The sequence below is a fragment of the Mercurialis annua genome, linkage group LG1-X (assembly GCF_937616625.2).
Source record: "Mercurialis annua linkage group LG1-X, ddMerAnnu1.2, whole genome shotgun sequence".
Lineage (NCBI taxonomy): Eukaryota > Viridiplantae > Streptophyta > Magnoliopsida > Malpighiales > Euphorbiaceae > Mercurialis > Mercurialis annua.
This window is the reverse complement of record NC_065570.1, coordinates 55,712,324-55,737,261: the sequence shown is the minus strand read 5'-3', so window position 1 is coordinate 55,737,261 and position 24,938 is coordinate 55,712,324. Positions and strand designations below refer to the sequence as shown.

The window sequence follows — 24,938 nt, the reverse complement described above, 5'->3', positions numbered from 1 at the left end:
CTACTGCTACTTAATAATATGTCATCATATTTATGAAAATTGTACAAATTTGTGGAACTGGTAGTCTCGTACAATACAAAAAAAAGAACTTTAACAAAAAAAACTATGACTTAACTATCCTAGAAGAAATGGATTAAGTTTGTTTAGAAAAAATAGCGGAGAATGATAATTACAAATATAACATAATAGGAAAAATTAAATTATAAAAAAACTTCAAAACTAAAAAATTTGAGATTTTAATTCAAAATTTAATAGAGTGATTTTGAATTTTTAATGAAAATATAGTAAAAGATTTCACATTTTAATGAAAAATTATAATTAAAAATTTTCAAATTTTTTATAGTATTTAAGATAAGACAACAGTTTAAAAGTGTTGCTAGATTCAGTCAAACTGTTGCATTTTCTTAAGCTAATGCAGCAGTATTCCATATCTGTTACCTTATGCTGTAAATTTGTGAATTTTGTTAATTTCTTTGCAACCGTTTTTAACTGTAACTTTTCTGTTGTCTTATATATACTATTGCAACGGTAGCGAAAGTGTTGCTGTGTTAGTGTTGCTGAAAGTGACTTATGTGGTAGTGGGATCTTTTCTAAAGGTCGTGCCACGCTCCACTAACAACACATTAATATTCAAAAAAAAAAACTACCTTAAAGGCTTATTGAAGGTTTGACAGGAATTACTCCTATTTTTCAGATTTTTTTAGTTTGCATTATCATATTCTATAATTTTAAGTCTTTTATATCTTATTACGTGTGTGAGTGTTTCAAGACCGATAATTGAAGTGTAGAAAAAACGGAGCGAAAAAGTACAAAACTGAGTTACGAAAAGGAGATCTCGATCGAGACCTACCTTGTCTCGATCTAAACCATAATTAGTAAAGAAGTAGAACCAAAACTCCACAAATAGAGACCTACATGTCTCATTCGAGACATGAGGATATTATAGGAGGCCTCGATCGAGACACTCCTGTCTCAATCGAGACATGTTACGAATCGAGGCATTTTTAGATGAGAATGAAGCGTTGATGGGCAATACCTATGACCGAGATGTATTCAAAAGAATAAACTTTATCATTAACAATCCTCGATTACTGTAGTCTTCCGATGATTAATTCTTTAGAAGTATTTGGATTATATTCAAGCTAAAAATATCTTAATTTTATAAGATAATTATATATTACATGAATTTTGATGTAACAAGAATAAAATTACTGTCTAAAAAGGGATATATTTATAGTGCTTTTAATATTTATTTCAATTTCAATTATTCTTTAGTTACTTTTTTTATACTCATTGGTTGCTCTTTTATTGCTTTGTGGTTGTTATATCGTTGCTTATTGGTTGCTCTATAGTTGATTTTTGATTGTTTTTTAGATGTGCATGGTTGCTTTTTCGTTGCTTTTAAAAAATTAATTGTTTTTTAGTTGTTTTTATTTTGGTTGTTTTTAGTTACTAATATAGTCATACTTATTTACATTTTTTAGTAAATTAAAACTAACATAAATTTATTTGTCAAGTATAAAGATCAACTTAATTATTTGCTTGTTTGAATTTAAACTTTTACACCTATGATTTTTCTAACACAATTAAATTCAAAAATTGATAAGCATAATTTGTCTTGCAGCGTATAAAAATAATGAATCCACTGAAAAAAATACTCCCTCCGTCCCGTTTAAGAAGGGACGAATGAGTTTTGCACAAATATTAATTAAATAAGACAATATTTTATTTTGTTATATTTACCCCAATTAATTAGTAAATTGAATTGAATAAATGTATTGAATAAATTTTAATGTATAATGAAATAACTATAAGGATAAAAGTGGAAATTCAATATAAATTGGCACATAAGACACGATATAGTCTTTTTAGATGAGATAAATAAAAATAGGATATATCATTTCTTAAAGGGTAATTTACACAAATCCCTTAAAAGTGCTCAAGTTTAATATTTTTACCTCAGCTTTTTTTTTCTTACAATAATCACTCAAAAATATAAAAAAGTTTTCACAAATCCCTCATACCCCAAAATAAATTGGTCTTTACATAAAATAGGACAATTTTATCCTTCCTAAAAGATTAGTCAGCTGGGACCGCACATATTGCATGTCACTTCACGCGCAAATGGACAGTTGGCATGGTGAAGATTTACTGTAACAATGAACTTGAATTTTTCAATATATTTTCTCTCTTTCTGTTATTTGAACATGTGTGGCTTTCTTTTGAAAATTGTTCATGTGGACCAATAAGAGTTTCCTACAAATTGTTGTAATAATTTGCCTTTAGCATGTGGTCCTACAAGAAAATACTTACTATATCTATTTTTTAATTTGTTTTAATTTTTTGATTAAATAAATATATGATTTAATTCATTTCGATTTTTAATTATCTAATTAATTATTTTAATTAGAAATTTTAATTTCACACTTCTGAATTAATTTTAATAGTGTATATTTTTTAAAAATAATAATTTAATTTTAAAGTTATAATTAATTTACACAGAGTTTATTTTAAATTACAATATTTTGAGTTTAAATTAAATTTATATTAGTTTATTTTTTTAATTTAATTTTTGTTTATTTGTCATTTTATAAATTTATAAATTTATTTTTTTTATAGTGTAAATTATTAATAAAATAAGTTAATTAGAATAAGTTAATTTTAAATTTATAATCAATTTACTAATAACTTAATTTAAAATTGGATTATTTTAAATTCATGTTGAGTTTATATTAAATTCACATTGAGTTTACATTGAGTTCACATTGAGTTCACATTGAGTTTACATTGAGTTCACACTAAGTTTATACTAAATTTATGCCGACCATAGTAAAAAACTTAGATAATTTATTTTCAATTTACTATTAGTTTAGTTGTCTCTTTGGAAATTTATTTTCAATTATTTTAAAAGTATAAATTATAGAAAAATAATTTTACCATAATAATAATAAAATAATTTAATTTTAAATTTATAATTATTTATCAAAATATTTACTTTGAGTTGATATTCAGTAAACATTAAATTTACATTAAGTTGACATTGAAATTATATTGAGTTCACATGAAGTTTACTTTGAGTTTATATTGAGTTGACATTGAGTTCATATTAAGTTTATATTCAGTTCACTTATTTTAAATTTACTTTTGGTTCATTTTAATAACACCTTAAATAAGTTACTTTCAAATTACTATTAATTTATTTGTCATTCTATAAATTATTTTAATAGTATAAATAATAAAGTTGTCATTGAGTCGACATTAAGTCGTCATTGAGTTTGAATAATTTACTTTTAATCTATTACTAAGTTCATATTGAGTTTACAATGAATTTACATAAGTTCATATTGAGTTAACATTAGGTTTACATTAAGTTCATATTGAGTTTACATTGAGTTTATATTAAGTTCACATTGAGTTTACATTAGGTTTACATTAAGTTCATATTGAGTTTACATTAATATATATTGAGTTCACATTGAGTTTACATTAAATTCCAACCGACCACCGCACAAATTATATATTAAAATAATTACTTTGAATTTCTTTTCAATTTACTATTAAATTATTTGTAATTTAATAAGTATTTTCGATAGCATTATTATTAAATTTATTAGATTAGAATAAGTTAATTTTAAATTGATAATCATTTTACTAAGAATTTACTTTGGGTTAGTTGATATTGAGTTTACATTAAGTATATACCGACCATCGTAAAAAAATTACTTTTAGTTTATTATTATTTTATTTGTTATTTTATAAATTTATTTTCAATAGTATAAATTTATTTTAAAAATAATTTTGAATGGCCTAAGTTAATTCTATATTAAATTAGTATTGAGTTTATATATAAATTTAAATATTTTAAAATTTTAAAATTTTAAAATTGATATTTTTCATTAAAACTCTTAATTTAATTTAGGTGTGGTGTGATAAAAAAATTAAAAATTTAAGAACCATATTAATTTTATAATTAAAATTGAAAAACCTTTTATATTTTTTTATCATTTTTAACTTTTTCTTTTTGTAAAGGTGCATGTACAAGTTTTATGTTATAGGATGAATAATAGGTGTGGGTACACACACAAAATAATTATATAGAACAAATAACAGTTAGATGTAATATTGGTTAAGGTGCATGAAGGAGCGTGAAAAAAAATAAAAGAGCAGGTCAGGTGTAAAAAAAAATGAGCAGGTAGGGAGTAATAATAATTGTGTGCGGTAATACATAAGGAAACGGAGAGAGAAAATTTGGTGTGATAAAAGCACAATAACTAAAATACATCATAAGGATATAATAGGAAAATTAATTAAAAAAGGGTAGAGATAGAAACTTGTTCTAATAAAAAGGGGATTTTTGTTTAAAAAAATATTCTGAGTTATAAACATAAACTATGTAGATTTTGGGGGATCCTATGTCATTTTCTCTTTCTTAAACGGGACGGTGGGAGTAGTATTTATGTAAAAAGCAAAAATATTTTCCAACGGGCCAAAGTGGACTCAGAATATCGTAATATAGACATAAAGTTGAGCCCAATACAAATAAATAAAGGCCCGACTTTTATTACCATGAAAAAAAATAAAATTGATTCGAGAGCGGTAGGAAAAAGAAAAAAAATGGCGCCATTGTTGCAGAGCTCACAACCATGGGTTGAGAAATAGTATTTACTTTTATTCCTTTCACAAAATGAAATTAAGTTTATTTATATTATGTGTTTGAAAGAGATCTCTAATTTGTGCGTTTTGAACCAGTCGACCAAAGCAAGTGAAAGACGTAGCTCACCAGGAAGAAGTGGTTCGCGTGCTTACCAACACTCTCGAAACCTCCAATGTCAGTTGTTTTTTTGTAAAGCTTATTGAATTTTCTTTCTAATTTATTCGAAATGCTAATTGGATTTTGTTCTTTTGTTGTAGTGCCCTCATATGCTCTTTTATGGACCCCCTGGTACCGGCAAAACCACTACTGCTCTGGCTATTGCTCACCAGCTTTTCGGGTACTTCTATAAAAATTAAATTCAAGTATTCATTAGTTTATGTGATTGCTGTAAAATGTAGTTATTGTTTAAAATTGAGAGGTGATTTCAGTGCTTCTTGGGTCTAAGACTGTGGAAAGGTGAAGCTGTAGTAATTGCAAAAAAGTGTAATGTTGATAATGTTGATTGTTGTATCAGAAAAATTGAAGCTTATCTGGATTATGCTTCTAAAGTTGCTAATTCTAAGATATAAGCGAAGAATCTAACGAGACTCTTTTTACAGGCCTGAACTTTACAAGTCTAGGGTTTTGGAGTTAAATGCCAGTGATGACCGTGGCATTAATGTTGTTCGGACAAAGATTAAGAATTTTGCTGCCGTGGCTGTTGGTGCTGGTCAGCGTGCAGGGTATGTATCTCTTTGCATTTCTATTGAGCAATAACTTCCTCTGGGTGTAGATTGGATTATATTTTTGAATCGGATTGTCATGTTTTTCACCTGTTATATGGTTTTCAGGAGCTACCCTTGTCCACCATTTAAGATAATTATCTTAGATGAGGCAGATTCAATGACTGAAGATGCTCAGAATGCATTGAGGCGTACGATGGAAACTTACACCAAAGTTACAAGATTCTTTTTTCTTTGTAATTATATCAGCAGGTTCTTCTTTTACTTTGCTTATATGTCATGAATCTAGCTCTACATTTTTATGATATTGCATGTGCTTATACTAGCCAAACATTTTGGTGCTGCTTTTTTTCTCTTTCTGTTTGGATAGATATCTTGCAATTTAGTTACTGCTCTGCCTAATTGAAAATTTTTAACGTGTTTCTGCTGCTGTGACATTTTCAAGGATGTATAGTTTTGTTCGCCCATGACTATGGTTGAAATGGCAGATTTTCTGTTGAATTAGTTTTTCATTGTATCAGACCTCTTCTGATGCACTATTTAACAATTTAAATTGTTTCAAACTGACTTTATGGAATAATATGTTTTGATATTCACAATGCATCACATTCCATCCTCATTATCATGTAAATGAAGTTTATATAGATGATGTCTGGCAGTTTGTAGCATATGAACATTGTAGACATTGTTTGTTGAGTAAATTTGCTGGTCGCGTCCTTCATTTTAACTACTTTATTGTTACTCATATGTTATTTAATCTAAACTTGAACAAAGTGGAATTTTGGTGGAAAACCATATGACATGAATACTGATATATTCAACCCGGTCAATCTTTGCTCATAGCCTTGTATGGAATGTTTTAATGATTGAAGGGAAGACTCTGCAACTGCATAACCCTATTTGTATTTCGTATAGGATCATAGAGCCACTCGCTTCAAGATGTGCCAAATTCAGATTCAAGCCTCTTTCAGAAGAAATCATGGGCAGCCGTATATTGCATATATGCAAAGAAGAAGGTCTTAAGCTGGATGCAGAGGTATACACACTTGACGGCTTTAGGTTGGTCTTATTTTTACTATCAAGTTTTTACTGAACATATGATATACACTGTAGGCTCTTTCAACTTTAAGCTCTGTATCACAAGGTGATCTTCGTCGGGCTATCACGTACTTGCAAGTAAGATATGGTTTTATTTTCCTTTCATAAACTGACCAATATGCTTCATTTTAGTAATAATTATGCAATTTATCTACCAACAACTGTTACGGCAATGCTACCAAATACACATGTTAAACAAACTATTCCAACTACCACATATTTATTTATACTAGATCTTGAATGCATGAGTTATTCTTGAAGTGTTTTCAGAACAAATTGATTTTAGCTGCATGATTAGCCTGAATTGAAATAGTCGAGCAATATTCATTATCATGTATACAATCTATTGATTGCTTTTAAATGTTGGCTGGGATAAATATTTCTTTGGACAACATGAATAACAAACAGAGGCCAGTTACACTAGGTCTTTTATTCTGTTACTTTAGTCGACCATAAGATGTTATTTCACCAAAGTCTATTGGCACACAGATTATTTAGAGCAGAACTTATTCTTGTATTTCAGGTTTTCAGCTATCTGGAACTTATTCGTATTCTTTTATGTGGCTACCGGGATGGGGAACTCAATTTTTTTGAAACCTAAATGAATAATTCATAAAATACCACTTTTCAGATCTACTAGTTGAAAGGTTAAAGTTTCATGTGATTGGGAGGATGAGGAGAAGATTCTAATGCTGGAGTTTCTCATGCTTCTTAGAACGACTATGGTTAATTTAGGAATTCTTTTATTACCTAAATTAAATAGTGAGATAATTTATAAGTTTTCTTCTGAATGTGAGCCTATTTTCAAATTGGGTTCTTTACAGGTTGAAGTGCTGCAATTATTGGTGGCAGGCATTATTGAGTACTTGGGTATGTGGGGTTTCTAGATATCCTAGTAATTTAGGATTAGATTCAAAAGGTTTTTGGGCTTGAGCCGTAGATCTAATTTTGACTTAGACATTTCAGTTAAGTTTACCGCAGGCTTCTAGACATTTGCGTTATTATCTTTATCCAAAATTCCATTTCTGTTCTTATCCAAGGATCTTTCATTAAATAGATTGAATCTGTTGATGTGCTTATAGCATTGATGAGCAATGTCTTAGCATAAGAGTTTTAATAAAACAACGATCTTGTATTTAGCATTGTCTTCTCATGCCCAAAAATAATTTGAATTCTTGTTTCATGGAATATTGTAGGGAGCTGCTCGATTATATGGATCAACAATTTCATCAACGGACCTTATAAGTATATCAGGGGTAATGTGATGAATTTCTTCATCTGTTTTGGCAATATACTTCCTTCAAATATCTTTCGGTATCTCAGTGTTGATGATACGCATGCATGCATGCGTTTTCACACATCTATGCAAATAACTAGTAGCCTTTAATGATTCTTTTTTTCAGAAAATGTTTTGTTTAAGATTCAGAAATGATTAAATTCAGGGTTGTATTTCTGATTAATATGCAGGATCTTGCAGTAAAACTTACGACAAGATATTGTATGGAATACTAACATGTAATTTTTTTTACACCAGGCTATTCCTCAAGAAGCTGTAGGTGCACTTTATGCTGCATGCAAAAGTGGCGACTTTGATGTGGCAAACAAAGAGGTCAATACTGTAGTTGCAGAAGGATATCCCGTCTCCCAGATGCTTGTTAGGGTACATCCTTTGCTCGATAAAGATTGTTTAATTTACATTGTTAGCTACTAGATAAGCACACAAATGATAGTGTACTCTGTCCAGTTATTGGAGCTGGTGGTTGAAGCTGATGATATATCAGATGAACAGAAAGCTCGGATATGCAAGAGTTTGGGTGTAGCTGATAAGGTTGAATTCCGTTGCTTATTTTTATTGTTTATCATCTCTATTCCGGTTAATAACATGTTGCCGTAAAAGTTGACAGAAATTTTACATGATGTGAATCTTCAGTGTCTTGTTGATGGTGCCGATGAATACTTGCAGCTGCTGGATGTGGCTAGCAACATGATGCGAGCTCATTGTGACATGCCAGTAGAATTCTCTTATGAGAGTTAAGGAGTTTGCTCAAATTTAGACTCGGATGCAGCACATGGTAAGATTTTGTGTCAGCTTAGAATGCACTTGCCATTGCCAAGGCCCTTTTTATTTCATTTTGTTTAATATGATTATTAGTATGCTTGAATCTGGCACTGTACTTGAACTTTTGTTCTATATCCGACTACTTGAGATTTACATACAATCTACTAGAAAGTAAGGCATAGGCTTGAGATTTACATCATTTCATAATGTGTTTAATTTCATTAGCTTAATAATGCGGTTAACAGAGTCTTTATATTAAACATATTCATGTTGAAAATTTGGGCTAGACGCCATGCTGGTAGATAATTTCTCATGTGCGCTCTTATAATTTCCTTTCTGACTTCAAAATGGTCCCCATTGTCATTAGTCTACTCTCACTTCCATTAACTGCAAAATAAATTTGAATTTTCAGACTTTTATTGTACTGACTCCGATGTATCAATTAACTGAATGTATTACTAAAAATAATTAAATACAAATAAAATTATGAAATATAATATATTTGAAATTTAAATATGAGTATTTGAATTTTATAATTTGAATCCCCAATTGAAAATTTGATGAATCTTGGAATATTCGAATTTAGAAACAATCGAAAATCAAAGTATGGAAGATTTTAACGTCAAATGCAATTGCTCGGATTGTGATTTGTATTATAAAAAATTTAAAATTATATTAAAATTACAAAAACGTTGATTTTGTAATTTCTTTTTTATTTAACGAATCTTTGGCTCCAATTAGTCATATATTTCAATTGGACTGGTACTATATTGAACTTTTTGCATGCTTATTCAATTTGATCATTGACCATTATCTAATTTGGCCTACCACCCCCACTCTATATGCCTTTAATCTCGCCAAGACCAAACTATAATTTTTTTTTTCTTCACCTCTCTGCACCTATATAAATCAACCAATCCCAACACAAACAGAAAATTACATAATTCTTTTATTTGCACCTACTCATCAGTGCTGGTAGTTACTATTTTCAGTTACAAACTTAAAAAACATGTCTGTTGATGAATCTTTTAAAAAACCTGGATCGGTCCCTTTTAAGTGGGAGATTCGACCCGGTGTACCCAAGACCCAACTCCAAAAACAACTAACACCACCAGCACTTCCATCACCATCACTTCCCTTTAACCGCCGCCACCCACCATCATCACCATCACCATTGCCTATTACACAACCTCAACAAAAGCTAAAACTTAAACCTCCACCAGCTGGATTCATATTCATTCCTCCTGTGGAGCCCCGTACCTGCTCCTTCCAGTCTGCTCCACGTTCCCGATCCGAACGTTGGTGGTTCGATCAACCTGCTCGTGTTAGCCCCGAATGTGTCTCACACGGGTGCTTGCCGTCGCCATTATTGAAGAGGAAAGGTAGCAAGAGAAGAACCAGGACCCGTCCACCTGAACCCGATTATGTATCCGACCTTGAGACAAAAGCTAGGTGGTCGTTATCAAGCCGGAAGTCATTGTCGCCGTTCCACGATTCATCCATGTCATCTAATTCATCGTCCCAGTCATCTCCAAGACCTGTGAGCGATGCTGAATGGGCAGGGTTTGGTCTTTTCTGAAGAACATTTTCTGTGTATAAATATAAAACGTAATTTTGATTTGTTTTGAAAACCACAAGAGTTGTAACCATTTTCCATAAAATAAGGAGCAAGATGACCTGTGGATAGCTGTAATGTGAATGCCATACCTTTTTCTTCAAGATTAGGCAAATGGAACAAGATTTCTAAGTTTCTGTCGTTGCTAAATTTTCCATAATTAGCGCCTAACTAAGTAGGACTTTCTAATTAGTTGTCATTTTCAAAACGTCAAGGAAATTGCTCATACAATTTACATAGCACCACTCATGGTCAATTTTTTAAGAGCCGGGTCAATTTTTTAAGAGTGTGTGTAAACTGGAACTCCACAACTCACAAATATCAAAAAACATTTATTTGGCTGCACTATCAACAATTTTGGATTGTAACTATATAAAAGATATTAAATTTAAAAAAATACAGTAAAATTTAAATTGGCTAATAAAGGAATAATTTTGTAATATAACTAGATTGTGCTTTATTCTAATGTGTCAAAAACTGCTCTCAAAATATCATTACTCTTTTCAAATTCCATAAATAAATCATCTCGGTAATATCAAACTACTCGAGTTAATTACCGAATCGAGTTCGAGTAATGAACTTATGAGCCTAATCGAGATTTAGATAATTTACTTATTTATCTTTTATAATATAGTATATATTTACAATAATATTTTTTATTTTTGTATTAAAAATTAATTTTTAATTGTTTTTATAGATAATCGAGTCTAGTCGAATGAAACTCGCACTTCAATTATTCTTTTGATATCGAGGTTAAGCTTTTATAATAAATTCGATCGAATTTGAGTCAAGTTTTGAACTTTAGATTATAAAGCTGAGCAGAATCTAATTTTAACTATATTTTGACTCGACTCGACTCGATTCGATTGCTCACATAGGTCATGAAATCGAGATTTGAGACCGCCACAGATTGGTGTAGCATTCTGATTCCGCATTCTGAGCGCCAAAAACTGTTCTGTTCATATTTCATTGAGGCCACTGACTCATTACCATTCTAAGCTTCTAACCTATCAATTTACATCAAATACTTCTATCGGATTCATCTAATTGTAATCACCAAAATGATTCAATCAAAACCTATAAACACAAACAATACTGCCAATCTAATTAACCAAGTTGTATCAATCATGATACAGAACCGCCCATTTGATACCCAACTCGCCTCTTCAACCACTGCCTCTTTATTCTCACTCAATTTAGTCTCCGACATTCTCCGTTCAATCCCAAAATTCTTCTTCCAATCCACCCGCTCAATTGGCCGCCAAAACTCTACCCGTCACCGCTCTCCTCTTAAACAACGCAATCTCAAGCAAGAAGCCCACAAACGCAGCAATAAACTTCTCATTCTTGGCCCAGCTGCTTATAAAGACCTCCAAAGAATCAAATTAGGTGTTCTCAAAGCAATGGACTTCTTTTATTGGTTGGAAACTGATCTTCATTTTACACATACTGAAATGACCGTTAGAGAAATGGGTTTTGTTTTAGCTAGAGCAAATAAGCTAGACAAGCTCTGGAAATTTCTGCAACACATGGCAAAACGACACAGTTTTGATGGAGTTAAACTCGTCACGACTACGACTGTTACCTGTTTGATAAAAGTCCTAGGAGAAGAAGGTTTAGTTTCACAAGCCGTAACTCTGTTTTATAGAATGAAAAAGTATCATTGTAAACCCGATGTCTATGCTTATAATACCATTATCTATGCTCTTTGTAGAATTGGGAATTTTACCAAAGCTAAATTCCTGCTTGAACAAATGGAGTTGCCCGGTTTTTATTGCCCACCCGATACTTTTACTTACACTATATTCATAAGTTCTTATTGTAAGTTCAGTTTGCAAACTGGGTGTAGAAAGGCTATAAGGCGAAGGATATACGAGGCTAATCATTTGTTTAGGGTCATGTTATCGAAAGGTTTTGTCCCTGATGTTGTTACATATAATTGCTTGATCGATGGGTGTTGTAAGACTTATAGAATCGAGAGGGCCTTGGAGCTTTTTGAGGATATGAATAGACGGGGCTGTGTTCCAAATCGGATTACTTATAATTCCTTTATTAGGTATTATAGTGCTGTGAATGAGACTGATAAGGCTGTTGAGATGTTAAGGAAGATGCAGGAGGTGAACCATGGATTGCCTACTTCGAGTTCTTATACTCCAATTATACATGCCTTATGTGAAGCTGGAAGAGTGCTGGAGGCTATGGATTTATTAGTTGAGTTGGTTAATGGTGGCTCGGTACCTAGGGAGTATACGTATAAGTTGGTTTGTGATGCAATGAAGTCATTTGGAGATGTAAATTTGCTAGATGATGAATTCCATAAAAAAATAAGAGACGGAATAGAAGATAGATACTGGCGAGTGAAGAAGTTGAAACCATTTATGGTTCAGAAGATGATGATACGATAGTGTACGAGAAGTATTATACCTGGGACCTTGTGCATAAAGGAAACGAAATCTGTAGTGAGTATTGCCTGATGGGCGAAGTTTAAGTGGCAGCATCCGAAGCGTGATTATAGAAAATCACGATAAAAAAGAAAGAGGTTTGATCTCTTATCTGCTAATATTTACTTGGGTTTCTAATTTAGAATTGTTTCTTTGCTTATATTTAACCTGGTTTTTATGTTTGCTGAAGGACTCAGGTCGCAGAGGGCGGGCATTATATGTACAGCTGTAAGCTGGCAGCATGGAGCTTAAGGAATAATGTCTTGAAGCTCCTTGAGCTGATATCGCTGGAGGAAACTTTAGGTCAAATACTTCTTGGGCTGTTCTTGCATATTTTTAGCAGCGGTCACATGCTACTGAGACAATGCTTAATTTAGATTGTGAGAGCTGCAGGATTTGCCTTTCGAGCTGTGACAGAATAAACCTACAGAAATGGACTAAATCTATAACTTGGTGTGATTGGCAGCTAAGTGTCATAAACTCCATTTCTGAAACTGAGGAACACTTAAACCCTCGAGTCTTGACTGAGGTGGTAGAGGACTGCTAGTCTATGTTGCACTGAAATTTGTTGAACCCAAAATTTCAGCATTTCGTTTCGTTTCAAAAATTCTTCTGAAACTCAAAAATTTTACATTAGTTTCAAAAATTCTTCTGAAACTCAAAAATTTTACATTAACAATATATTTTTGTAAAAGAAATATCGTTTTACTGTTTCAGCATTTTTCGTTTTTGTGGAACATAGCTGCTAGTCAAGTGATCCAGGTCTAGATGATGAATCATAAATTTCAGCATTTTGTTTATGTTTTTCAAAAAGCTTTTATAACAGAGAAATTCTATATTTATAACCTGTTATTATAATAAACACTGTTTCATAGTTTTCCGTTTCAGCATTTTGCATGGGCTATATAGCCTCTAGCAAACCACAATTCTGAAAATTGCCACCACAGTAGTGCAAGAATGACAGATTCTGGAGCAACAAATTGATTTTGTAGGTTGAGCAGTTCTTTTAAGTAACTTTTTTTTTTTGGTGCTAAGATGAGGATAAAATTTTAAATAGAGTTGGAAAGAGAATTGTCATCATTTCTTAATCCCAAACTCTCACTTAATAATAATCCAATAGCAATAGTACAAAACCCTGGTTTTTGTTAAATCAGCTCTAACTGGATTCGTACTTGTATTCAATATCAATTGTGTACTATATTAACAGATTAATCAACGCAGAGCAGCCCTATGAAGTTGATGAATTTGCCATTTGTATATGGTAGCCAATGCGTGTATCTCCAGTTAGTATATTGATATCGGCCAGCTTGATGAGCCACCTTCAGATTTTCAACTATAATTTCATTTTCATGTAAACAAGTAGTTAGATGACAATCATTAAAACAGCATGTGCGAAAACACCAATAAAGTTAAATCTAAAGCTATAAAATCTAAGAATAACTCAATAAGATAGAAGCTATTTGAAGGTTGAATCACACCAAATTAGAGATAAGTAAGTATGGAGCGTAGGTCATACTCGAACCATAACATAAGAAGATTGGAAAGGATTACACAGATTTCTGACACAATGGAATACTTTACGAGAAATTCTTTGTGTGAACCTGGTTCGCCACGTAGGATAATAAACCATCCATTTATTGTGTGACACGTGGTGTGATTAATATGAACAACCAATCATTAAATGACCTATTAATATGTCATTTAATGATTGGTTGTTCATATTAATCACACCACGTGTCACACAATAAATGGATTGTTTATTATCCTACGTGGCGAACTTGTTTCACACAAAAATTTCTCTTTACACTCCACACACACATTCTTCAAAATAATAATAAAAAAAAATAGTGCAGCTCAATATAACGAGGATTAGTGAGAAGAATCTTACAATTTATAAGGTCTCAATATACACTTCTTTAAGGGTATTAATTAACTTGTCATATATTTATATTCCAGGCCTAAATGCAAGCAACAGTAAGACATTAATTATATTTGCGGATATTATTTCATGTTATATAGATATGGTCTCTGTAGTGATAGTATATTATCTTAAAATATAGGAGAAGTAGGTTTATTTTCTTTTTTCTTTTTGTAATAAATATTAAAAAGGTTTAATAAACTTTAAAATATAAATTTATACTATATATAAAAGCACGGATGGAGGGGAAGGGACATACATATTTACGTTAATGTCCTTTTCACTTATAAAATTTAATTATTAATTAAAAACTACTAAGATAATCATTAAAATTAGAGTACTAACTAAAATAAACTACTTTATTAGAATACTAACTAAAATAAACTACTATATTAAGATAATTGTATAGAGTACTAACTAAAATAGACTATTTTAACTATTTAATGATTACTATTTAAATTATTTTTTAATCGTATATAATTCTAAATAAGGTAAACTATTTCAATGAACTACTATTTTAATTTTAATTTTATATTTTTTATTAAAATTCTCTATAGTTATAAAATTTAAGTACCAATTAAAAAAATTTAAACAATTAAAACAGTCATCTAAAGTATTTAATAAGATAAACTATTCCAAGTAACTATTATTTCAAATTTTATTTGATAATTTGACGAGTCACACTACGAGCCACGTGTGAAACATGTAAAACGACATTAGTGTTTATAAATATGTAATACTTTTTTGAAAATTGTATCCAGTTTAAAGTTTGCAATAACTCTGAATCAATTTTAAAATTTACTTAATTAGTATGCATATGATATGATGCGTTAAAGAAATTAATTTTAAAAATTATTTATGTAAAATAAGAAAATTAAATAAATTCTTAATCTATCTTTCAAAATAATAAAAATTTATATTAAATTAAATAATTATTAGAATTAGTATTAACTTTTTAAATTGAACAAGAATTACAAACTTTATTTACATGAGAGCCAAAAGATTTGGAATTTTATGCCCGATTACGCCCAAAAAGAATAAGTAACAGTGTAGTATTTGGAGTTTACTTGGAACCAATTTTATGGTTAGTTAGGTTTTGTCTTGTGCATTAGGTAGATTTCTTTTTTCTATTCGTTATTTTACGAGCAAATTATTCAGAAACTCTCACAATTATCATAATTAATACTTTGATCCCTTTTATTTAAAAATTAAACGATTTAATTTCTCACTTTTATTTCTATCAATAATTTAGTCCTTTCGTCTATTCTTTGTGTTAGTCAACCGAGTAAAAAGACTAAATAAAAAAATTAATTTAAAAAAAACGATGTGCTATGCTTTTGTCGCTCATGTTTGACATTAATTTACCCATATGCCTTTTGATTTGGTCGACTAACGCCAAAAATAGATGGAAAGACTAAATTGTTGACAGAATCAAAAGTGAGGGACCAAATTGTTTGATTTTCAAATAAAAGGAGGCAAAGTGTGAATTATGACAATGCGATGCTTTAAAATAATTTGCTCTTATTTTAATGTCTTCTGAGTGCGAGATCTAGGCTTTAAAATAAGTTGATCTTATTTTAATGTCTTTTGAGTGCGAGATCTATTAATAGTTCCCGGTTTTTGTGTATAACTTTGCCTGATCGGTTTCAGTCTTGAATGCTTAGCCATGTCTTTATTTGCGACAGTTAAGCCCCGTTTTTAGCTGTTACTTATAACTAGTAGCTGTTGCTGATAGCTGGTAGTCGGTGGCTGATAGACAATATCTGTTTAATGAAATTTTATTAATTGTTGATATGTTATATAATATTAAAGAATATTTTTTTATTTTTAAATAATAAATAAATATTTTTTAATAAAAATAATTTAAAAAATTATATAAAGAATAAATTATAATTTTAAATTATTTAAATATTTTTTTGTTAAATTTATAATTAAATAAAAAATTATTTAATTATAGCTACTATAATGTACATAAGATAAAATTGTACAATTTGTTAATAATTGGATTATTTAATTTTTTTAAATGATTTTATTAATTATAAAAATAATATATTTTATTAAAGATAATTTTGTTTAAATAGTTAATAAAATCAAAACAGCTATCAGCTGTTGGTAAAAAAACTTCAAAATATAGTTTTTTCAATAACAGCCGTAGAAGGTTCAAAAAACTAGTAGCAATTTTAATTTTTTTTTACCAAACACTTAAATAATACTTTTTAAAAAGTAAAAGTTAAAAATTCCACGAGAAAGTTGGATCAAACGCCCTCTTAATTTTTTTAATTATGAGTAATACTATGTAGCCCTCTTTTTCAACCCATTTTCCTTAACCTACCTGATGTGACGATAAAATAGTGGATGGATTAAAAGTTGGTTTTTGAAATATATACTTTTGAAGAAAAATTGAACGAATAAACTACTGTCACCTAAAGAGTGTTATAGAAGGTGGGTTAAAATGGTGGGTTACAAGGGGAGGGCTGATAGGTGCATTTTACACCTATGTTTAGGAGTTGTTTTCGCTTGTTTTTAGTATACTTTGAAGCGTTTTTTTCCCCGTATTGGTGTGCTTATTTTGTGTATTAGCGTTTCAGGTAAAATGAAGCAATGCGAAGTGTTTTGGGCTTAAAGAATGAAGAAATCAAGTATCGAAATAGGAGCGAGTTGAAAGAGCGAAGAAACGGGCAAGATATGGGCGTTTAGAGGAGGGGCTCGATCGAGCCCTTCACTTATGAAAGAAGGCTCGATCGAGCCCTATGAACAAAGCTGTCCAGAAGTTTCTTCAAGACATAAGGCTCGATCGAGCCCTCACTCTTAAGTGGATGGCTCGATCGAGCCCCTTAAAAAGAGGCTCAGAATTTGAATTTCGAGACAAGACAAAACTCAAGGGCTCAATTTCTATTTTAGGCCCAACACTCCTTAGAAGGGTGTCCTTTATTTTACCTCATTTGTAACCCATATAAATAGCACTTTATCTTTTTTAGGGTACACAACAAGTTGTAGACATTTTGGATTATTCTCTAGTTTTTACCTCTTTTAGATTAGCCATCTTCTACTTGGAGATTCCTCCATTGTTGGAGCTTGATGCAAGTTTTATTTGCTTTATGAGAACAAGATCTTCATTTTTATTACAAGCTACTTATTGTGAATCTTCATTATCTTTATGGTTGTTTGTTCTACTTATTTAATCAAGGTAATTCTTCTTACTTTAATGTTCTACTTTTCTCATTCCTTGATTGTTTGTGTTAATCTAAATATGAGTAGCTAAATTTCCTTTGTTAGGGGGTTAGTATGATAACTTAGGGGTTTGATTGATTGGTTGGTCCTTAGTGTTGTATGCTCATGTTTCTTTCCTATTACTCATTGCTTGATTAGGATTAGCTACCTTAATCAATGTCATAGTTTGATTGACGCACCGAGAGGTGGTTGATTAGATCGACCTTTAGGTTAGAAAACCTAGATTTTAGAGCTCCACGAGAGTGGGTTTGAACCTAGGTGACCTTGGAGCGGATTGATTAATCGTTTGATGTTGATTTAGTTTGCCTTGTAACACGAGAGTGAGCATGGTGTGATTGAATGACTAGATAGCGGTTTTGGCATTCCTTGAGACTCGAGAGAGCGGGAATGACATTTTAGGCCTCGCTCGGTCCTTAGTAGTTTACACTTTGACCAATCATGATTGCATAACCTAGGTTGGATTACTAACTCCTTGACGTTCCCCTTTTATTGAATTAGATTCTTGATAATTAATTCTCTTTACTTGTTTAAATTGCAATTTCACGTTAGTTTAATTCTTAGTTAGTAATTGGATACTTGAACCTTCAACTATTTGTGTCGCTAAACGAATTGAATCATAACTAAAATTCATTCTCATCAATTCACTCCTAAATTCACTCCTTGTGGGTTCGACCTCGTATTTACCGAGTATTACGAGTTGGGTTTTTATTCAACAAGGGCTTCTGCTTCTAATAGTGTAGAGAATATAAAATGGTGGAAACATTTCTGGAAATTAGAGATTCCATCAAAGATTAAAATTTTTGCTTGGAAATTGTTTCATGAATGGCTTCCTGTTAAAACTTGTCTTAGTAAAAGAGGGATGGTGATTGATGTTATTTGCTGTTGTTGCAAAGAGGAAAATGAGACTCTCATTCATGTTTTCTGGTTCTGTGAGGAGGCTAGGAAGGTTTGGAGGAATTGGAGTGTTGCAGATAGGATAGAGCCTGGGACAAATTGGAAAGTTGTGGAATTAATGCTGCATGTGTACAGAAGTGTCAAAACATCTGATTTCTGTATTTTCATAACTCTGCTGTGGAGTATATGGAATAATAGAAATAGTTGTCTTTTTGGTAAGAAAAGCAAACCAGTGGAGCAAGTTCTAGAATGGTCTGTGGATTACATTGATACGTATCAGAAGATTTAAAGCAAGATCAAAAAAGAAAACCAGAGGAGTATGCAAAAGCAGGCTAAAGAGGCAGACAGAAGATGGATTCCACCAAGACAAAACACTTTCTGTGTTAAGGTGGATGCTGGTTTTGATACGAGAAATGGAAAATATGGTACTGGAGCAATTATTATTGACTGGCAGGGTAATGTAAGAGCTTCAGGTATCTGGAATTATGAGGGGTATGCTGAGATTGATGTGGGAGAAGCTGTGGTGGTTAAAAATGGGATTGCTTTGGCGAAAGAAGAAAATCTAACTCCTTTTATTATCAATTCTGATTCTAAGAGTGTAGTAGATACCTTCAACAACACTGATTGGCCTTGCAATGATGTTAGTCTTATAGCCAGAGAATGTTTGAATATGGTTAAAGATGGTAGTTGCTTAGGTTTCTGTTTTTTAAGCAGGAAAGCTAACTTAGCTGCTCACTATTTGGCTAGAAAAGCTCTTATGGAGCAGACTGAACATGCTGTCTGGAGAGGGTCTGTCCCTTCAGAAATTCATACTTATGTAATGGCTGATTTTGCAGCTTTGATTAATTGAATTTCAATTTGATTCTAAAAAAAAATGGTGGGTTACAAAACATTTTTCTATTGGGTTAATTCTAATAAAATATCAAACGCCTGTGGATTTTATCGGTTATAACCAAACCTTTCAAAATCAGCTAGTGCAGCTCGTTTTGGGATATTTAAAATCTTTTCTAGCCATTCGTGAATAAAATCGAAAAATTTGTCATTCATGAATGAGCTAAACTAACCGTTTTTGAATGATATGGGATATTTGAAACCTTTTCTAGCGAAACCAATCATAATCGGCTAATTTAGTCCATTCGTGCATGCTAAATTTTTCGGTTTTTTTTTTCATAAATGGCTACAAAAAGTTTAAATATCCTAAAGTAGGCAAAATTCGATTTTGAAAGATTTTGTTATAATTGGCTAAACCTGCAAACGTTTGGCATATTATTGGGAATAACCATTATTTATAATTATATAGGTGTCAGGGGCAGAGTTAAGATTGATTTTAAAGAGAGTTAAATTATATAAAAATTCAAATTTAACAACTATATTTTTGAAAGAAGATTAAGAAGATTTTTAAAGGGAATTTTTTTTTATGGGGGAGCCTATTATATAACAATCTAAGCTAATAACTTATATTTTTGTAAAAAAAAAGGCCTTTTCAAGAAAAAAAAAAAGGCAAAACCCATGCGGAAGCCCCTCTACTTTATCGGTTTTGTTCGAGAGGCCCCCTCTCCAAAGTTTGTCATGTCCGGATCCCTGTACTTGGTAAAATCCCGATTATAACACCCTTACATGGATGGAAAATGGCAAGTGTAATTCACTCTCGTTATGTGAGAGTGTGTAAAAAAAATTAGAATGGTTTTTTAAACTTTTAATCCCCATAAAATACACATAAAATTAAAGGACCTCAAATGAATTTTGTCCTTTCTTCTCCAAAGTTTTCTCCAAAACCAGTAAATTTAACGATCTCAAACAAAAATTTCTTATCCAAAACAAAAATCAAAATTTGGTAAAATACCCAAATCAATAAAATGTATTAATAAAGGCTCGTCTAATCAGTTGTCCTAATTCTGGAGTAATTTCTTTAACTTAACCATTAATGGAGTCTAGCTCTTTGATTTTGACACCACAATCCAGAATTAAATAAATCAAACAACCACCTAAGTTTTCTCTCCTAAATGAATGTCTACCCAAATCAAACAAGCACCCCTTTTATCGCTTCCTTTGTTGGAAATTTCTTATCCTGCAGCCGTTGCCTCTAGAAAACTCCGCCGCTGCCTCCAGAAAACGCATTTCTTGTGCAATTCCGTCCTAGGCGTACATATGCGCAGGACCTTGAATTGGAGCCTAGAGCTGGTCATAGGTAGGGTTAAAAGCGACGACGTGTTGTACGGGATCTGTTGGTTTGGAAAGAATTTGATTGCTTGTGCTACTGCTAGGGCTAACGTTGTGTCATCGACTCTCGGTGCGGCGGATCTGAATGGGAGGAGACGCGGTGGTGATGAATCTGGTGAGGAAGGTGATGAACCATTGTCGTTTTGGTATGACTGAAGATGATCCATTTGTGTTTAATTGAACTTAATTACAGATTTGAAGGTTTATCAAGAAAACCTTTGATGATGAATTATTAAAACGAGGCGATGTCTAATTGATTTATGAAGAAGATGATGGAGAAATGATAATTTTGCCATCAAAATTATTGTATTTTACCATTTTTTTAATTAAATTATAATTTTATATAAATTAAGTCCTTAAGTTGTGATGCCACATGGACATTAATAAATAGAAGGAAACTCCATGTCACCTTTTTCCGTTAACTAACGGCGAGTGAATTACAATTGCCATTTTCCATCCATATAAGGGTGTTAAAATCGGGATTTTGTCAAGTACAGGGATTCGGACGTGACAAACTTTGGAGTAGGGACCTCTCGAACAAAATCGATAAAGTAGAGGGGCTTCCGTATGGGTTTTGCCAAAAAAAAACCAACAAATTGGGGAAAGCAAGGGCCACCTCTGATAGGTGTTTGTGCTAAAATTATATCAGCTCCTAAAAAAAAAAAACCCCCGCAAATGATCCCCATACAAGGTCAAACACTTTCCGCTTAGATGTTTTCTAAATTTTGAAACTCAAACTTTTTGATAAATCTGAGTTTTTGACTTAAGAAATGCTTCACAAATCAATAATTTTTTGATTGACTGCCAAATATTAATGTTAAAATTAAAAATAAATAAATTATATAGTCCAACATTTTTCTTTTTGAAATAGTCATACGATTATAATTTTTTTGAATTCATGAAATTTCATTAAATCGAATATAAAACAAGAGCAAAGTATTCTAAGGTACCTCACATTTGTCATAATTCACAGTTTGGTACCTCTTATTTGAAAATCAAACGATTTGGTACCTCAGTTTTGATTTTATAAACTATAAGGCCCTTCTGTTAGTTCCGTTAATAATTTGAAATTTATTTTCAAACGATTTGATATCTCAATTTTAATTATATAAACGATTTGTTACCTCAATTTCAATTATGTAAACGATTAGATACCTCATTTGTAAACTATTTGGTAGCTCACATTTCATTCCGTTAACGATTGAGTACCTATATTTACAGTAGGGCTTTATAGTTTACAAAATCAAAACTAAGGTACCAAATCGTATGATTTTCAAACAAGGGATGCCAAACTGTAAATTATGACAAATGTGAGGTACTTTAGAGTAATTTGCTCATAAAACAATTACATTTATAAAAAATTTAGGATAATTTTAAAAAATAAATCTGATAACCTGACATAGAACAGATAACATGCTGGCTGATTCACAAATCTTATAAAAATAAAAAATAAATTATTAACTTTTTCGGTAACTAAGGGACTATTTGGTTCAGCTGTTTCTTATAATTGGTAGCTGGTAGCTGTTGCTGATAGCTGTTAGTTGTTGGCTGGTAGCTGATAGCTGATAGACCATACATGTTTGGTGAGATTTAATTAGTTGTTGCTGATTATATATGAAATGACCGTAAAAGGCATAATTTTTATTTTTATTTATTAAACTATAAATATATTATTTTATATAGTATTTAATAAAAATATTAATAATTATTTTTTATAAAAAATAATATTTAATTTAAATTTATTTAGATATTTTTTTGGATAAATTTATGATTTATTTTAAAAAAATTATTAAATTATAGTTGTTTTAATATAAATAAAATAATTTAATATAATTTATAAATAATTAGAGTATTTAAAAATAATTTAAATAATTGTATATATTAAAAAAAGTGTATATTTTAATAGGGGTAATTTTTTCAAAAATAATTAAAAATATTGAAACAATTATCAGCTGTTGGAAAAAAGCTCCAAAATGGAGATTTTCAAACAGCAGCCGTTGGATCTTTTTACCCCCTGAACTTGGTACAAAGGATCATTTACCCCCTGAACTTGGCACAAAGTATCAAAAACGTCTAAATTAGCAAAAGAGGATCACTTTTACCCAGAACTTGTCAAATTTGGTATAACCCCCCCCCCCCCCCCCCCCCCTTATTCACCTAAGAGAGTGAGATATACTCTCTAGTTTTAGTACGTGGTGGTTTTTTTCCTAATTCTTTTAATATTGTATAAATTAGTCCATAATAATTAAAAAAACCAATTTAATTTTAAAACCTTACATATTAAAATTATTAACTAAAAATATAAAGGACCTTTTTATTCTTTTTACAATATTTTTTTTTTAAATTCTGATGTGCTCATCTTCAAACGAACCCAGATCTAGGTTCATGCTTTCGTCTCTCAGATGAGAGACGAACTGAGAGACGAAGTCAGTTCGTCTCTCAAGAGACGAATTGAGTTCGTCTTAGTTCGTCTCTGAGTTCATTTCTTGGCGGCAGGTGGTGTTTTAGGCGGTTATTAACGGGTTCGGGCGGTGGTTGATGGATTTTTGATGGTGGTTGATGGAGGAAGAGGAATAGTAGTGGTGGAGGTAGAAGAAGATGGGTTTTAGATTAATTAGGGCTAAATATTTAATTAGATTAAGTTAATTAGGGTTAATTAGAGTTAATTATTTTAAATTTAGAATCTCACTCTCCACTTAAGGTGCCACATCAGCATAGGAGTGTCTTTGAACCGGTTTTGCCAAGTTCAGGGGTACAAGTGATACGGTTTTGCTAATTTAAACGTTTTTGATGCTGTGTACCAAGTTCGGGGGGTAAAGTGATCATTCGTTCATTTTGAGAAAGAGTCTTCTCCCTCTTTATAAATAGAGATGTTACAATTTAAGTAATTATAGTTTAGATCTTTACAAATCAAAATTTAGAGACCACAATAGGTGAAAAACAAAAAATTAAAGTACCATAAGTAAAAAATTTCCCACTTTAAAATTTGAACCCATAAAAAAACACAATATGCTATATATGCTCTTATTTAACATAATCCAAGTCAATTAGTCAAGGGTTATTGTTTGTTTGTTTTTTTTTTTCTTTTTTTTTTATAACCGGAGGAAGTTGTTAAAAACAGAAAAAAGCTATCAATATAATATAGAAGCATGACTATTTTATAATTTAATTAATGTAAAAATAATTTTTGCAGTTTAAAGCAAATTAAATATCACAAATAACTAGCACAACAGCGACTATATATATAATGTCACCACAGTTTTATTCCCCCATTGCTGACACTTCTAACTTCACCATGCAACCCTGAATTCTTACAATCAGTTTAGACTTTAGAATATTATTCTTGATATAGATAAAAAAATTCCTACGTTCAAAGTAGTAAAAATACAAAGCAATTCTTTTTGTAGTATGCTTGATTTAAATGAATTATAGTACTTGATTTTGAATGCATTAGTAGAAAATAAGATGCGGATCTACTTAAGTGGTGGACTTCAAGCGAATGATATCATTTATCAATCATGATCATGAATAGTTAAAAATATTAATAATATGAGGCATGGTTCATTTCTTAACTAGCTAGGAAGGAAGGCATGGACCTTGTTGCCATCAATTTGTACTTACATTTATTAAGCAACACTAAACATGAGGTTAGCTAATCTGGTTCAGACGTAATAAATAGTTTAATTGAATTTTTCTTTAGATTTTGAATTTAATTTTTTTATTTTTACTAAAGAATAATTTATTAAATACTACCGTGTCTTATTATTGTTTCAATGTACACTTTTATCATAAAAAAAATTCTAACATGAACTAATATGAAAAGCACATTTGAATTTTCTTCTCCAATTTAAACAAATGATTATACTTAAAACTAAAAATTAAAACATGGGCGAAAACGGAAAATTTTAAAAAGTGGGCCGTAAGCAAAAAAAGTCATAAAATAAGGTATTTTTAGATGATTAAACCATATATCTTTTATATTATTTCATATTATTACAATTTGCACTATCATAAAAAATTCAACATGAAGCAATATAAAAGATAAATTTGATTTATTTTTTTTAACTCCAATTTAAACAAATGACT

At 30.9% G+C, this 24,938-nt stretch overlaps 3 protein-coding genes across 4 annotated transcripts; all 3 read left to right on the top strand.

The window, feature by feature from the left end:
• Window positions 1-4,549: 4,549 nt before the first annotated feature.
• LOC126664231 (replication factor C subunit 2) lies at window positions 4,550-8,732 on the top strand. Its single transcript, XM_050356515.2, has 11 exons — window positions 4,550-4,658; window positions 4,750-4,828; window positions 4,912-4,991; window positions 5,254-5,376; window positions 5,485-5,628; window positions 6,292-6,412; window positions 6,490-6,552; window positions 7,671-7,730; window positions 8,009-8,134; window positions 8,219-8,302; window positions 8,405-8,732. Exons 1-11 carry the CDS (start codon window positions 4,567-4,569, stop codon window positions 8,507-8,509), a joined length of 1,077 nt encoding a protein of 358 aa, XP_050212472.1. The 5' UTR covers window positions 4,550-4,566; the 3' UTR covers window positions 8,510-8,732.
• A 550-nt stretch (window positions 8,733-9,282) lies between these two features.
• Window positions 9,283-10,280, top strand: LOC126664233 (proline-rich receptor-like protein kinase PERK9). Its single transcript, XM_050356516.2, has one exon. The coding sequence runs from the start codon at window positions 9,543-9,545 to the stop codon at window positions 10,110-10,112; it is 570 nt and encodes a 189-aa protein (XP_050212473.1). The 5' UTR covers window positions 9,283-9,542; the 3' UTR covers window positions 10,113-10,280.
• Window positions 10,281-10,986: 706 nt separating this feature from the next.
• On the top strand, window positions 10,987-13,434 carry LOC126664230 (pentatricopeptide repeat-containing protein At1g77405). Of its 2 annotated transcripts, none has more exons than XM_050356513.2 (2): window positions 10,987-12,687; window positions 12,780-13,434. In XM_050356513.2, the coding sequence occupies exon 1, from the start codon at window positions 11,210-11,212 to the stop codon at window positions 12,551-12,553; it is 1,344 nt and encodes a 447-aa protein (XP_050212470.1). In that variant the 5' UTR covers window positions 10,987-11,209; the 3' UTR covers window positions 12,554-12,687; window positions 12,780-13,434. The 2 variants fall into 2 exon arrangements, with proteins under 2 accessions (XP_050212470.1, XP_050212471.1); XM_050356514.2 differs by having other exon boundaries at window positions 10,988-12,687; window positions 12,787-13,434.
• Window positions 13,435-24,938: the final 11,504 nt, after the last annotated feature.